Source organism: Cololabis saira, chromosome 3, assembly GCF_033807715.1.
Source record: "Cololabis saira isolate AMF1-May2022 chromosome 3, fColSai1.1, whole genome shotgun sequence".
Classification (NCBI taxonomy): domain Eukaryota; kingdom Metazoa; phylum Chordata; class Actinopteri; order Beloniformes; family Belonidae; genus Cololabis; species Cololabis saira.
In genome coordinates, this window is record NC_084589.1 from 13,543,960 (window position 1) to 13,558,633 (window position 14,674).

Genomic DNA, 14,674 nt, shown 5'->3' on the forward strand with positions numbered 1-14,674 from the left:
TATCCCAGACCGAGCATAAATCCTGCTGCAACACGCACTTAAGTGTACTCTTCAGAACATATTTACAATATATCAGTAGCTAGTTTTCAAAAGTATTGCAGTTACAATTCAGTATACAGTATACAGGATGTACTTCAACATTCCTGGTCCAACATTACAGGTCCCTTATACTGCAGATTGCGCTATTGTTTGCGTACTGCATACTATGAACTATATTTTGGCAAACTTAGTACACATTTATAGTATGTAGTATGAGGTATTGAACATCGCTTATCTCTTAAAAATAATCTCTGGTGGTTTGGAATTATTCCATTTAATTTCATCTTTTGGTTTCCACTAATGACTAATTTTGCTTTTGGTTTCCTCAACACGCAATATTATACAAAAGCTCTGTCTCCAGCTGTGTTAAAGTTCCTCATGTGTACTTTGCCTCAGATCTCAGACATCCAGATCAACGGTCAGTCAGAAGACATGTCGGCCAAGGAGAAGCTGCTCTACTGGTCCCAGAGGATGATCGACGGCTACCAGGGCATCCGCTGCGACAACTTCACCACCAGCTGGAGGGACGGCAAGCTCTTCAACGCCGTCATCCACAAGCACCAGTGAGTGTCCAAAGAGGTCACACTTGTCGATGCCAACAATGTTAAATGAAATGTGATGCGAGGACAGGAAGGAAGGTCTTCAGGAAGGTCACCGCAGCAGCTTACTTCCACCCTCCCTCCTTGGTTATAGTTAATATGCTGTATATACCAGGAGTCGGCAACCCGTGGCTCCAGAGCCGCATGCGGCTCTTTAGCGCCACCCTAGTGGCTCCCTGGAGCTTTTAAAAAAAAGTTTGACCTTTTTTCCCTTTTTTTTTCTTTTTTTCTTCTTTTTTTTCTCTTTTTTCCTTTTCTTTCTTCTTTTTTCCATTTTTTTTTTCTTACCGTGGATTCATTACTTTTTTCCTTTTTTCTTACTTTTTCCTTTCCTTTTTAATCTCGATATTTCGACTCTTTTCTCCAAATTTCAACTTTTTTCTCAACATTTCGACTTTTTTCTCGACATTTCATCTTTTTTCTAAACATTTTGACTTTTTCCTCGAGATTGTACTTCAACATTAATCTCGACATTTCAACCTTTTTCTCAAAATTTTGACTTTTTTCTCGATACTTCGACTTTTTTCTCAACATTTCAACTTTTTTCTCGACCTTTCGCCATTTGCCTTCATTCTAAGGCTTATACAAGACTTTTAATTTTTGGCGGCTCCAGACATATTTGTATTTTGCGTTTTTGGTCCAATATGGCTCTTTCAACATTTTGGGTTGCCGACCCCTGTTATATACCATAAGACCTGCCAGCATTAGTAAAATATCAGAGGCTTTATGTCACAGATTTACATGGTCTTGTTATTAGACACCAACGTGTGTGAGTCCAATTCACTAAGTGCACTGGACCTGGAGTGAGAAATAGGAATGCATTTAAATGTCAAATGACACTTTATAACGCCAGTTAAAACCTGCTCTGTAATTAAATCCCCCTCCCGTTCTTGACAGGGAGACTCAAAGTCTTAAATAATTTCAGACACCCTAGCGGATGTGGATTTTTTTTAAAGTCCTTGTGTTGTTATTCTCGTGCTGCTTTCATGAAATTTCCATTTCAAGCCTTCAGACCACTGTTAAAAGCGGGCTGTGAATGAAAGGAAAAGCAGTATCTGAATCTCTCTCTGTTGCACCGTAAATACGCTGATTTCCCCAAAGCCGTCGTTTATTTTCGTGGCAGGCTTCGTGGCTGACTGCTTCGTTGCTGCAGTATCCTGGGAAGGAAGTGAGCGTGCATTTCTCAGGGAGATTTGGCATTGAGGATTACCGTTGTTTCATTTTAAAACAAAGTCATTCATGTAAAGTAAAAGGGCAAACAGCTGAAAAGTGGGATAAGAGACATGTTTGTCTTTCTTTGGAGCCATTATGGTTCGACAGAAAAACGTATACCTGCAGGGGCAGGTTTGCTTAAAAAGGAACGTGCATCGGATTTTTTCTCCTTCTCAGAGACTCCTGGGGCTGGTTTTTTGCAGCTTTTCATAAAGGTCAGGGGTGTGGTGTGTGGGCGTTACTGTAGAGCTCTGCCTGCTGCATGAAAACTGTAGCACCACTCTGTTCTGTACCATAAGAGAGGGCAATCTGGGACATGTATATCATCCAGAGGATCCCCGATTCTCCTGGGTTTTTGTACGTGTGTGTGTTTCAAACCTGGATTTGGAGGGCTGCAGCTGAATTTTAGGTTCATGCAGACAAGATTGTTCGGAGAGCGGTGACCTTGTTGCACCACTAGGAGGCTTTTTTTAAACTCAGCGAACCTGCAGAAGTTCAGGTGGAGCTCCGGCAGATCATGGGCACTTTAAGCGTCTCCAGGATTGGATTAACATGCATGCACCAAGACCACAGGTGAGTTCCAGTTGAGTGACTGGAACTGCTTCAGCATAGTCTCTTCACCTCCCACCGGGCGGAAACTGCAGATTTCACCATGTTTAGTTCAAAAAAGAAGTCCAAACAGAAGAAAGGAAGCCTGGGCTTCACTCGCAGAGCAAAGGGATCCGTCAGCAACATGGAAAACCGGGTGGTCATGGTGTGTGAAGACATCCCGTCGGAGGGATCCTCCAGGGACTCTGGACGGGGTTCTAATAGCTCAGGGGTTCGCTCCAGCAGTGAAGAACTGGGCCATGGATGGACGTCCTGCAGGTTTCAAGGAAAAGAGCACCAAAGCGTGAGCAGATTCCATCAGCCCACTACACAGTACTCTGCTAGACAAATCCGCCACGTGGAGTCTTCACCTGTGTACAGGCAACACCCCGGCGCCTCCTCTCTATGCCTCCAAGATATGTATGACACTTCACACGCTTTTTCTGCCTCCTAAAGCCGCACTGATTATTACCCACTGGGATCTGCAGATTTGAAAAATGCATTTGAAATGTATTTGGGTTGATGGAATTGTGAATGAAAGTTGTGTAGCAGTTTAACTGTGCAAGCATGATTAATGAGGGGAGGTTATTTACTGCTCTAATCCTGGTCCGCACTCCAGAAACGTGAACTTTTGTCTCTTTTTGAAGTCAAGGTGTGGCTTGTCTGACTTAAAATTCGTCAGGTCTGATTCTGTGAGCAGCTCACTAAATTACATTCCACCTATAGATTTTCTGACATCTGGCAGGAAAAGCCAAACGCCCCAGAGGAGAAAAGGGCAGGTGCTCGTGTAGGTGGGCTCCTTCCCAGCGTTTAGCCAGTAGCAACAGCTCCTACAAACCTCTGTTGCCAAGATGATTATGTAATGCCATTAAAGTACACATAGAAGACGCCGCTGAACTCACGTGGATATTAAGCTCACTGTTACGTCAGCTCAGCTTCATTTATCCAGCACTCACTCACGTGAGCTGTACGGGACTAGAAGCTTTGAGTAATGAAGATAAATGAAAGGAATGCTCTTATTTCAGTTGAGTTATTTGCAGTTTTGGAGTTTATACATGGTCCTACTTAGACATTAGTGTCAAAAAGGGATTAATAGCTATGGTCAGAGGCAGCTGCTTTCAGAGCGCTATCTCGTGATGCACTTAAACATAATGAGTTACATGTTGTGGGGTATTTGGGAAATGTATTATTCTTTCCTGTCAAAACGGACCCTGTTGATGATCCGTTGAATTTTTGTGTCCACTAGCCCGAGACTCATCGACATGGGTAAAGTGTACCGACAGACCAACATGGAGAACCTGGAACAGGCTTTCAGTGTCGCAGAGAAAGACTTGGGGGTGACCCGCCTCCTGGACCCGGAAGGTACGGGCGGCACAAACTCACCCAACAAACAAAAAAAAAGGGATTTTCTGTTAAAAGGAAATGCCACAAGACATGATTTCTCTTTCCAGATGTCGACGTCCCACACCCCGACGAGAAATCCATCATCACCTACGTGTCGTCCCTGTATGACGTCATGCCTCGCATCGATGTCCACGATGGCGGCCGGAATAATGTGAGCAGAACATCGCAGTCAATGAACATTTCAATGAGACAAAATGTCCTTTTGCTGATTTAGTGGGGAGATTTCATCAAAACATGTCTTGTAGAACAAAATAACCCAAGAAATGAGCAACCTGTGGTGCTCGTACTCCAAAAATGGCATAAAGTTGTAAGCACATGGGTTAGACTGATTTACTTATTCCCAAATGTGATTAACTTCACTGCAAAAACTCAAAATCTTAACAAGAATATTTGTCTTATTTCTAGTTAGAATGTCTCCTTTTTAGTAAAAAGAAATCTCATTTCTCACAAGACTCATCACTGGAAAAAAAAACAACAATTTTCACCTGTTTCAAGTAGATATTCACTTAAAATAAGTAGAAAAATCTGCCAGTGGAACAAGATTTTTTTGCTTGTAATGAGAAGATAAATCTTGTCCCACTGGCAGATTTTTCTACTTATTTCAAGTGAAAATTTACTTGAAACAGGTGAAAATTGTCAAATAACAAGTTATTTTCTGGTAATGACTCTTGTTTTAAGTGTAAAGAGATTATTTGACTAAAAATGAGACATTTTAACTAAAAATAAGACAAATATTCCTGGTAAGATTTTGAGTTTTTCAGTGAACTAAAAGTCCAAACCTGTACAGACATGTCCACAGACCTTAAATGTCTTGCAAAACGCCCTTAAATCCATAGCCTTGACTCTGCACATGTGTCAGCTGAAAAAGCTCGCCAAATATCCTGTTAGTCTCCCATCGTTGTCCACTCCGTCACCAGTCCCTGTCTGTAAACACAAGTCGAGAATTGTTGCTGCCTAATTGAATTCATCAGGATGGTGTGTGGGTGAACGAAAATGGACACGCCAGGAAATAAGAGTGCTCCTGTTTGTTGAGTCTTGTTGCTGTGCTGGCTGCAGGAGCTGGAGCTGCGCTGGCAGGAGTACTACGAGCTGGTGACCATTCTGCTCCAGTGGATCCGCCACCACATCGTCATCTTCGAGGAGAGAAAATTCCCCGGCAGCTATGAAGAAATAGAGGTGAGCGAACAAACCTTATGCTGTAATGTTTACAGTCGAGTTGCTCAATAAAACAGTGCTTTACCTCATTGTGCTCCAAGTAGATGTACTTATCGTGTTATTAAAAGACTAGTGCAGGGATGAAAGTTGTCAATATTGTTAAAGGCAGTATTGGCAGCCATTTAATGATTCATCATCATTGTCTGGCTGCAAATAAAGACGCCTGTATTCTCAGGTATTGTTGCGTCGTAGGCGGGGTTGCTGCTAGTGCTGGGAAAGTGCAGCCAGGAGGCAAATAATATTTAACTTGATCCTCAGAGGATTCACCACTCCACCACTCCCTTTCAGCGCTAGAACAAAAGCGAGCGTGACTTTGTACTTTAAAGTCCAATTTTCTAGCAAAAACACAAAAGCAGTAGGTTCATATTTTGCTTTAGAAAAACAAACCCACGAGATAAAGTTAAGTCTGGAACATTTTTGCTCTCGCAATACAAGCAGTGAAATGATGTGACTTTATTATAGGGGGTAACTGAATTTACACCGGTCATGGGAATGCATGCACAGCACTTTCAGGGAAAAGGATGTATCACCTCACTGTGTACAGGCCAAAAGCTGCCATGTGATGTTTAACTTTGATGTCCTGCTGAAGAAGTTAGGAGCTGGGCTTGATTTGTTTGAGTATTGTGCATGTTATGTACACCTTTTGACTAAATGCAACGCGTTATGTTCACAATTTAAAGACAGCCTCAGAGAACACACCTCAGAGAACACACAAATCTCTTTGGCAAAAAATAAACAAATATATATTCCCTTTGTGTATTTTTTTCAGCTTCTTTGGCGCCAATTCCTCAAGTTCAAAGAGACAGAACTGCCATCAAAAGAGTCTGACAAGACCCGCTCTAAACACATCTACCAGTCCTTTGAGGCAAGTGAACCCCAATGTTTTATGGTATTTTATTCTCTTCACAATAACGTATACATCCGCAATAACCAGGATCACCACTTCCACCTGTCCACAGAGTGCAGTGCACGCTGGCCAGGTTAAGGTTCCCCCAGGTTACCATCCCATTGATGTGGAGAAGGAGTGGGGTCGACTCCACGTGGCAATCCTCGAGAGAGAACGACTGCTCCGGATAGAGTTTGAAAGGTGAGGACACAAAATAAAAAAAGGACAATTGACACTTTGATAGTCTTGAGCATTTACATGTATGTTATGTTATGACTATACTAATGAGGAAAAACATCAGCAATGATCTTAGAGAAGCAACTCTTGCCGCCATGGAAGGCTTGTGAGACAATTTCCCAAACAATGCGAAATGTTGCACCCACAGAACTTGGGTTCTTTAAAGGTGATAAGAAATTCTATTGTCTTCTGTTGCCTGAGAATATTCATATTCCCTAGCAGAGCAGCTAAACTGCTCTGCTAGGGAATATAAACAGCAATGCATTTGTGGCACTTGATTACTAATGCATTATCAGCCATAATTTCTTCATATTTTAAACTTTGCAGTATAAACATTACAAATCCAAAAAGACTGTTTTGTAATTACTGTGTTTATATTTGGCTCGTACCAAAGATCCATATAGATGTATAGATATTACCCCCTTTTTTCTCTTCAAATAAAAAAAACTATTACAGTGTTTGAAACACATTCAGGGACGTGGTAACGGTAGTTAGGTTGTGGTTCATGTGGTTAATGAACACAGACATAAATTCAGAGGCTGGTCTTTAGATATGTGCATAAAAGATGGTTTAAAATTTCATGGATGGAAAAGAATCTGATGTCATACTCGGGGATGTTTACTTAAATATAACACCCTTTTAAATGAAAGAGAGAATATTATCTATTTAAATGACTACATATAAAGAAAAACAACTTTATCTGTATCCAGTTTCTCTTCGGCAGGTAAAAGATATTAAAATGACACCACGGGCCGCTGGGTGGCACAGAGGCCCGTGTACTGAGGCTCCAGCTCTAATCCCGGCCTGTGGCCCTTTGCTGCATGTCATTCCCATTCTCTCCCTCTACCCCTTTCCTGTCTACTGTACACTTCAAATAAAGGCTACTAGAGCCACAACATCTTCAAAAATAAATACATAGATAAATAAAATGACATCACATTAACTGACTGAGTGAAGAAAACCCAGCCTGGATTTCCACTGCCACGGTTCAATATATCAATTTAGGTGAATAATAGAATAAAATACAGCTGTCAAAACCAATATTAAGCAAAACAATGATCCATTTAACTGTTAATAACAATTTGTCTTTGTGTGGGTTCAGTAATAAGCAGGATTTAGCTAATAACTGAAAATCGTAGCCTAGCTTAGCTTCACTGTAACCACAGAGCTGTGGTTTGTTATGTAATCACTGCCAGTTAAATCACCCACTCTGGTTATGTATTTGTACAACAGTACTTTTCATACTTCCTGTGTTCCCTTGTAGCGGCATACAGTAGATCTGTTGCTCACTGGAGCACAAATAGATATAATTCAATCTGCTGAAATAGGCTGACCACTACATTATTTTTCTAATTAGAGTAATGATACGTCCTCCCCGCACAGGGGGAAGGGTTTCCTGTCATAAGACTGTCCTCTCATCTACAGTACAAAGTGCTGCTTCGTTTTTTGAGGATAAACCGAACGAGCAGAAATGGCTTTTTGTAAACAAAAACGGAGGGATTTTTGCCACACTGTTAGCTGGCACACGGCTGAGTAATAGGAGGGTAATGGGAGAGCTAGAAAAGTGACTGACTTGCAGGACGAGCTCGTCTTCATCGAATTGGTTAAATATGGCATTTATGGGTGAACCGCATAGACTGGAATTTATGCTCAAGCGCAAGAAGCCGTAAGTGTTATCAATGTTGCAATGTTTGCCTTGGCTGGTGGCTTTAACAGCTTATTTACTTACACACTCCGAGGAGTCTAGATGAAAGAGGGGATATCGCATTGTTATATGTACAACTTGTTATTGAACTTAATTATATTGGTGGATCTGATCTCATCCAGGCTCGAGAGGCTCCAGAGGATCTTCAGTAAAGTCCAGATGGAGTCGGGCTCGTGTGATCAGCAGCTCAGCCACCTGGAGAACCTGCTGCAGACGGTAAGTCATCCTCAACTGCAACTGTTGCTTCGCCAGTGTGAATTAACCGATGCAAAAAAACACAACCATGGCCGTTGTGTCAGCAAATCTTAGTCCATATATTTCCTAAAGTATTTGTGTTTTAATCACTTAAGAAAAGGTTTAATCCAGCCCCAGTGGTTGTAAAAAGTAGGATGTGGTTGCTCATGTTTGCATCAATGTTGTGGGATATTTTTGTCATATTCACGTAGCGAAACATGCCTAATATGTCAATCTCTGTCAATCCCTGTTCATTTTTCTTTCTTTTTTGCTTGGGACTTTGAAAGCTGGACATCAACATTTCTGCTGGTTGTCTTTCTTTCAGGACATCCGTCTGCTGAATGCAGGGAAACCGGCTCAGCACACAGCCGAGGTGGAGAAGGAGCTGGACAAGGCAGACAACATGATCCGCCTGCTCTTTAACGACGTGCAGATCCTGAAGGATGGGCGCCACCCGCAGGCGGAACAGATGTATCGCAGGTGGGTGCTGCAGAAGCTGCACAAGGACATGGATTTGAGCACTTGAGTGAGATTAGATTAGATTAGATTATTTATCTATTGTACCCTTGGGTAAATCTGGTTTACAGTGAGTGATTCATCTCGTATTATACATACAATCCAAAACCATACACTCAACAACACAGGACAAGATGAAGTGACGACAGTGCTTTGGCTAAAAGAACAAAACCCCAAGATAAAAAGCAAGATAAGTTAAAACATCAGTAGATAAAAAACACTAAAATATTCAAACCAAGCTAAAAAATGTGCCTTTTCATAAAAACAAGATAAAGGAAACAATACAAAACATAAATACAAGGTTATGTTGCAGTTTCTCTCACTTGTTAATAGCACTGATGGCTGCTGGTACAAAGCTGTTTTTGTAGCGTTTGGTTTTGCAAGCAGGTACCATGAACCTCCGACCTGATGGAGCAGCTGAAACTCACCTTTAAGAGGGTGGGAGTTGTCTTTTAAAATAGAGCCAGCTCTCCTCTGTAACTGATTAGTATACAGGGATTCTGGCTGAAGCAGAAACTCACCAATCAGCTTGCTCCACCATTGATGAAGTCCACGTTCTAACACGTTGAGCGGGGAGGTTTCTGTGCACTAACAGCTGCCGATGTTTTTATTCTCCTCAGGGTTTACCGCCTCCATGAGCGCCTGGTGAACCTGCGCACCGACTACAACCTCCGTCTGAAGACCGCCGCCTCCACTACCCACGTTTCCATGAGCCAGCAGCAGAGCAGCGCGAAGATGCGGCCGGAGATGGATGACGTGACGCTGCGCTACGTCCAGGACCTGCTGGCCTGGGTGGAGGAGAACCAGCACCGCATCGACGAGGCGGAGTGGGGCTCGGATCTGCCCTCGGTGGAGTCCCAGCTGGGCAGCCACAGAGGCCTGCACCAGACCGTGGAGGACTTTAAATCCAAGATTGAGCGGGCCAAGAACGACGAGGTACAATAATGATGTGCTCAGACATTTAGAATGAATTCCAGAATGTCCGACATTAACGTAAATTGAATTAAGCATGTTTTGCTCCCCGGCTCTCAATAATGTCTATGGCATCTTTCATGCTTTACAGACCCAATTGTCTCCTGTCAGTAAAGGCTCGTACAGAGAATACTTGGGCAAACTGGATCTGCAGTATGGAAAACTACTGGTACCTATTTTTTTCCACACTTCAAGCATTTTTTTGTGGATGAAAAACTCGTCCACTCATTTTTATCTTTTATTATGTTTTCTTTTAGAACTCCTCCAAGTCCCGCCTGAGAAACTTGGATTCACTGCACACTTTTGTGGTCTCCGCCACTAAAGAGCTGATGTGGTTGAATGACAAAGAAGAAGAAGAGGTCAACTTTGACTGGAGCGACAGGAACAGCAACATGACGGCCAAGAAAGATAATTACTCTGTGAGTTTGGGATGCATAAAATCTCCAGTTACGCATTGCCATTATTTATTCTTTTCTTATCTTACCACTGTAAAATCTCTGAGAGGTTCAATGAATAAATATGATCTTTAGCTGTGTTCTTTGGACTCTTCAGGGCCTCATGCGAGAGCTTGAACTGAGGGAGAGGAAGGTCAACGACATCCAAGCGATGGGAGACAAGCTCGTCAGGGACGGGCATCCTGGGAAAAAGACCGTTGAGGTGATTACAGTCATGCAGCTCAAAGGTCACATGCAGCACTGAGACCCAAACTAACCCACTGTCATCACATTCCTGGTCTCCACTAGGCCTTCACAGCTGCCCTGCAGACTCAGTGGAGCTGGATCCTGCAGCTGTGCTGCTGTATTGAGGCTCATCTCAAAGAAAACACAGCCTACTACCAGGTAAGGAGCTCACGCCGAGACCTGGAAATGTGGGAAACTCCACTGATTCTTCAAAGAAATCCACAGACATTTGTACAACACACTTCCTGAAACGTTTTGACCCTCATGTGTCATCTCTCTGTGCAGTTCTTTGCTGATGTGAAAGATGCACAAGACAAGATGAAGAAAATACAGGAGAACATGAAAAAGAAATACAGCTGTGATCGCTCCACGACGACCACGCGGCTGGAGGATCTGCTGCAGGACGCTGTGGTGGGTAGATGAGCGTCCACACTGCAAAAACTCAAAATCTTACCAGGAATATTTGTCTTATTTCTAGTTAAAATGTCTAATTTTTACTCAAAAATCTCATTACACTTAAAACAAGAGTCATTACCAGAAAAATAACTTGTTATTTGACAATTTTCACCTGTTTCAAGTAAATTTTCACTTGAAATAAGTAGAAAAATCTGCCAGTGTAACAAGATTTATCTTCTCATTACAAGCAAAAAAATCTTGTTCCACTGGCAGATTTTTCTACTTATTTTAAGTGAAAATCGACTTGAAACAGGTGAAAATTGTTGTTTTGTCCAGTGATGAGTCTTGTTTTAAGTGTAATAAAATTCTTTGACTAAAAATGAGACATTTTAACTAGAAATAGGACAAATATTCTTGTTAAGATTTTGGGTTTTTGCAGTGTAAAACACCCAAACTGGGATGAAAATGGATGTGATGCTAATTTTCTAATTCTCATCTGCTTCTTTCTTGTTTCCAACAGGAGGAGAGGGAACAGCTGAATGAATTTAAGACTTTGGCCACGAGCTTGAACAAGAGAGCCAAGTCCATCATCCAGCTGAAGCCCCGCAACCCCACCTTCTCCATCAAAGGGAAACTGCCCGTTCAGGCTGTCTGTGACTTCAAACAGCAGGAGGTTGGAATAACCCGCTGGCAGAGACACTTAACAACGTACCGGTGTGGTCATCGTTGCATCAGAGCCTGAAGACGTCTTCTTGAATGTGTTTCAGATCACTGTCCACAAAGGAGACGAGTGCGCCCTCATGAACAACTCTCAGCCCTTCAAGTGGAAGGTGCTGAACCGCTCTGGACACGAAGCCGTGGTTCCTTCAGTCTGCTTCCTCGTACCTCCAGTCAACAAAGATGCTGTGGACAGCGTGTCCAGGTGAGGAGACAGTCACCTGTGTGACGTTCATGCACTTTTGACCTGCTTTGTTTGGTTATTGTAACGTTACTATGTCGTCCCTGTGCTTCTCCAGTCTGGATACGGGTCATCAGCAGCTGGTTTCCATGTGGCAGATGCTTCACATCAACATGAAGAGTCTTCTTTCATGGCAGTACCTCATGAAGGAGTTCACACAGATACGCTCCTGGAACATCACCATGGTGGGTGTTCACGTTTTTTATTTTATTTTTCTACAGACTAAATAAATTCAGTCTCAGTTTAGGAAAATGGATAGACCCATATTTTATTCACGATAGAAAACTATCAAAGATGCTCCTTTTATATCAAATGGTGTCACTTACCTGTTGCCACTCAACCCAACCACAAGAAAACTGTTCCTCCAGATGTTGTTTTTTTTTTTTTTTTGACCCCGCTGACTTTTGCAGCCATTAGTTGTGCATCTGAACATCTTATTCAGAGTTACGAGGGTTTTCTAAACCTGTCTCACATATTCAGCAGGTGATCAGGCTGAGATAAACTCTGAGAAGAGTATACGGCTTTATGAGAGCTGCACATGATTATTTTCCCAACTTTTTTGGAAACAGGGTTTTTAAACTTTGACAACTTCTATGGAATCTAAGACTAAAGACATTTTTTATTTTGATTTTTTTAAAGTATGCTTCTAAATGCTGAACGGTATTAAATAATTAGCTTTATTTAGTTTAACTTTGTGTTAAAAAAAAGTTGGATATGGGAGCCAGCTTTGGTAAAATAAACATAAAAAAAAGGAACTTTAACACTTTAGGGCATTTGAGCCATGACATTAGGATGCCACATCAAAAATGAGGTTATATTACAACATTGAACACTGGTGTGTTGAGTGGACTCCTGCCTGTTGACCCCCCTCCGTTCTCCTCCTCCCTCTGCAGCTGAAGACCATGAAGTCGGAGGAGTACCGGCTGGTCATGAGGAACCTGGAGCTCCACTACCAGGACTTCATGCGAGACAGCCAGGACTCGGAGCTCTATGGCCCCGACGATCACAAGCAGATCGAGGAGGACTACAACAAAAGCATACAGCATTTCGAGAGCCTGCTTCACTCCATGGAGAAAGGTAACATTTGCTCTTGGAAAAGTTATAAGAAAATGTTTGAAGCTTGAAAAATAAGTGAATATGAGAATATGCCAGGACTGGACAGCACTTTCACAGTGTTACTGTCCCTTCATCTTTCAGGACATTTAATTAAGCTCAGAGGTGAGTGGATGAAACCTAACGAAGCTGCAGCTAAAAAGCTGATGAGTGTACAAGTCTGCAGTGTCTGCAGTCTAGTGTCTGCAATAGTGTTATGTATGACCGCATGGAGTTTTGACTTTCAAGTCTTTTTAGGCATTTAGTACAACTCTTGTTGGGATTTATTGGCCCTACATAAAGCTTGTCATACTACTACATTAGGTAAATTCTACCCAAACAGTAGTGTGTTTTATTGATGAAATGAGTTGCTGTGTGTGTTTAACAGTCAAAAGGATGAGGAACTGCATGTATGTTCATTTATAACATGTGTTGCAGTAGAGCCGTGGTTAGAAAATGTGAAAAATGTTTGCAAAGACATGACCACATCTTAGTCAAGCATCCGAATTGATTCTAGAGCATGACTTCACGTAATGCCTTCAAGTTCTGAAATAAACTTTTGATACTTCAAACACAGTTTGTCTTTTCCTGCTTATTTAACTGAATGGAAATGCTGTTGTGCAGGCCAGCAGGATGAGACTCTGTGTAAGAACTACATCTCTGAGGTGAAGGACCTGCGTCTGCGCATCGAGGACTGTGAGGCCAAGACTGTGTCCCGCATCCGCAAACACATGGAGAAAGAGCCTCTGAAAGAATGTGCCCAGAAAACCACCGATCAGAAGGTACTGAGCTGAGATGAAGATGTTTAAATGAAATAAGAAAACAGTATAATTGAGTACACTTTGTTTAGGGATGTGAGGATGGAGCAGGGGAGGGAAAAAATAAGAACACAAGTCCAGAACAAGCAGCAGAAATGAACTGTTTTTAGGTTTTGAAAGCAGATTTAGTCTAAGAGCTTCTAAGAATACATGCTTTCGAACTACTTCCCTACTGCAGATGTGACCGTCCCTGCTGATCTCAGATCGTTAAAAATTGAGCATCGGCCCTCTGGCTGGTGCAGAACACAGAATCCCATAGCGGCGAAGAAAGTTATTGAATCTGCTCTGCATTTTCATCGAGCTCAGACTGAATTCCCTTTGATCCTGTTTCATTTGTTGACTCCGCTTTTACCTTGATTCACAGAAAGTCCAGGGAGAGCTCGACATCATCAAAAAGGACCTTGATAAGGTCTCTGTGAAGTCGCAGCAGGTCCTGGCCTCCTCCCAGCAATCCCCCTCAGCTCCTGTGCTGCGCTCCGAGCTTGAGGTCACCGTGAAGAAGATGGACCATACCCACATGCTCTCCTCCGTTTATCTGGAGAAGTAGGTCCCCGACGGCTTCCTCTGAGGAGAGAGTGCACAGTTCCTGATGCCGTTTGAGCTCCTTTATTTATGTATACGTCTTGTCCCAGGCTGAAGACCGTGGAGATGGTTATCCGTAACACACAGGGGGCCGAGGGAGTGGTAAAACAGTACGAGGACTGTCTACGGGAAGTTCACACCGTTCCCAGTGATGTCAAAGAAGTAGAGTCATACAGAACTAAGCTCAAGGTAAAACACGTACTGTATCTCTTCACTGCAAAAACTCAAAATCTTACCAGGAATATTTATATTATTTCTAGTTAAAATTTCTCATTTTTAGTCAAAAAATCTCATTACACTTAAATCGACAGTCATTACCAGAAAAATAACTTATTTGACAATTTTCACCTGTTTCAAGTAAATTTTCACTTGAAATAAGTAGAAAAATCTGCCAGTGGAACAAGATTTATCTTCTCATTACAAGCAAAAAAATCTTGTTCCACTGGCCGATTTTTCTACATATTTTAAGTGAAAATCTACTTGAAACAGCTGAAAATTGTTGGTTTTTTCCGGTGCTGAGTCTCGTTTTAAGTGTAATGAC

The 14,674-nt window shown here is 42.2% G+C and overlaps 1 protein-coding gene across 11 annotated transcripts in view; it reads left to right on the forward strand.

Moving 5' to 3' along the window:
• The window catches only part of plecb (plectin b), a 145,865-nt gene that overhangs the window by 112,878 nt on the left and 18,313 nt on the right, over positions 1-14,674 (forward strand). For 10 of the 11 annotated variants that reach the window (XM_061716304.1, XM_061716305.1, XM_061716309.1 and 7 more), the window contains exons 6-26: positions 436-602; positions 3,685-3,800; positions 3,890-3,993; positions 4,899-5,018; positions 5,827-5,922; positions 6,017-6,144; positions 8,008-8,101; positions 8,445-8,599; positions 9,256-9,571; positions 9,699-9,776; positions 9,865-10,026; positions 10,160-10,264; positions 10,351-10,446; positions 10,573-10,698; positions 11,204-11,356; positions 11,451-11,605; positions 11,700-11,826; positions 12,535-12,718; positions 13,358-13,515; positions 13,916-14,094; positions 14,184-14,322. In XM_061716304.1, coding sequence (XP_061572288.1) covers positions 436-602; positions 3,685-3,800; positions 3,890-3,993; positions 4,899-5,018; positions 5,827-5,922; positions 6,017-6,144; positions 8,008-8,101; positions 8,445-8,599; positions 9,256-9,571; positions 9,699-9,776; positions 9,865-10,026; positions 10,160-10,264; positions 10,351-10,446; positions 10,573-10,698; positions 11,204-11,356; positions 11,451-11,605; positions 11,700-11,826; positions 12,535-12,718; positions 13,358-13,515; positions 13,916-14,094; positions 14,184-14,322 — 2,958 coding nt within the window. Of the gene's footprint in view, positions 1-435; positions 603-2,361; positions 2,859-3,684; positions 3,801-3,889; positions 3,994-4,898; positions 5,019-5,826; positions 5,923-6,016; positions 6,145-8,007; positions 8,102-8,444; positions 8,600-9,255; positions 9,572-9,698; positions 9,777-9,864; positions 10,027-10,159; positions 10,265-10,350; positions 10,447-10,572; positions 10,699-11,203; positions 11,357-11,450; positions 11,606-11,699; positions 11,827-12,534; positions 12,719-13,357; positions 13,516-13,915; positions 14,095-14,183; positions 14,323-14,674 lie in introns of those variants that run through there. The other variant, XM_061716313.1, reaches the window with a different exon arrangement.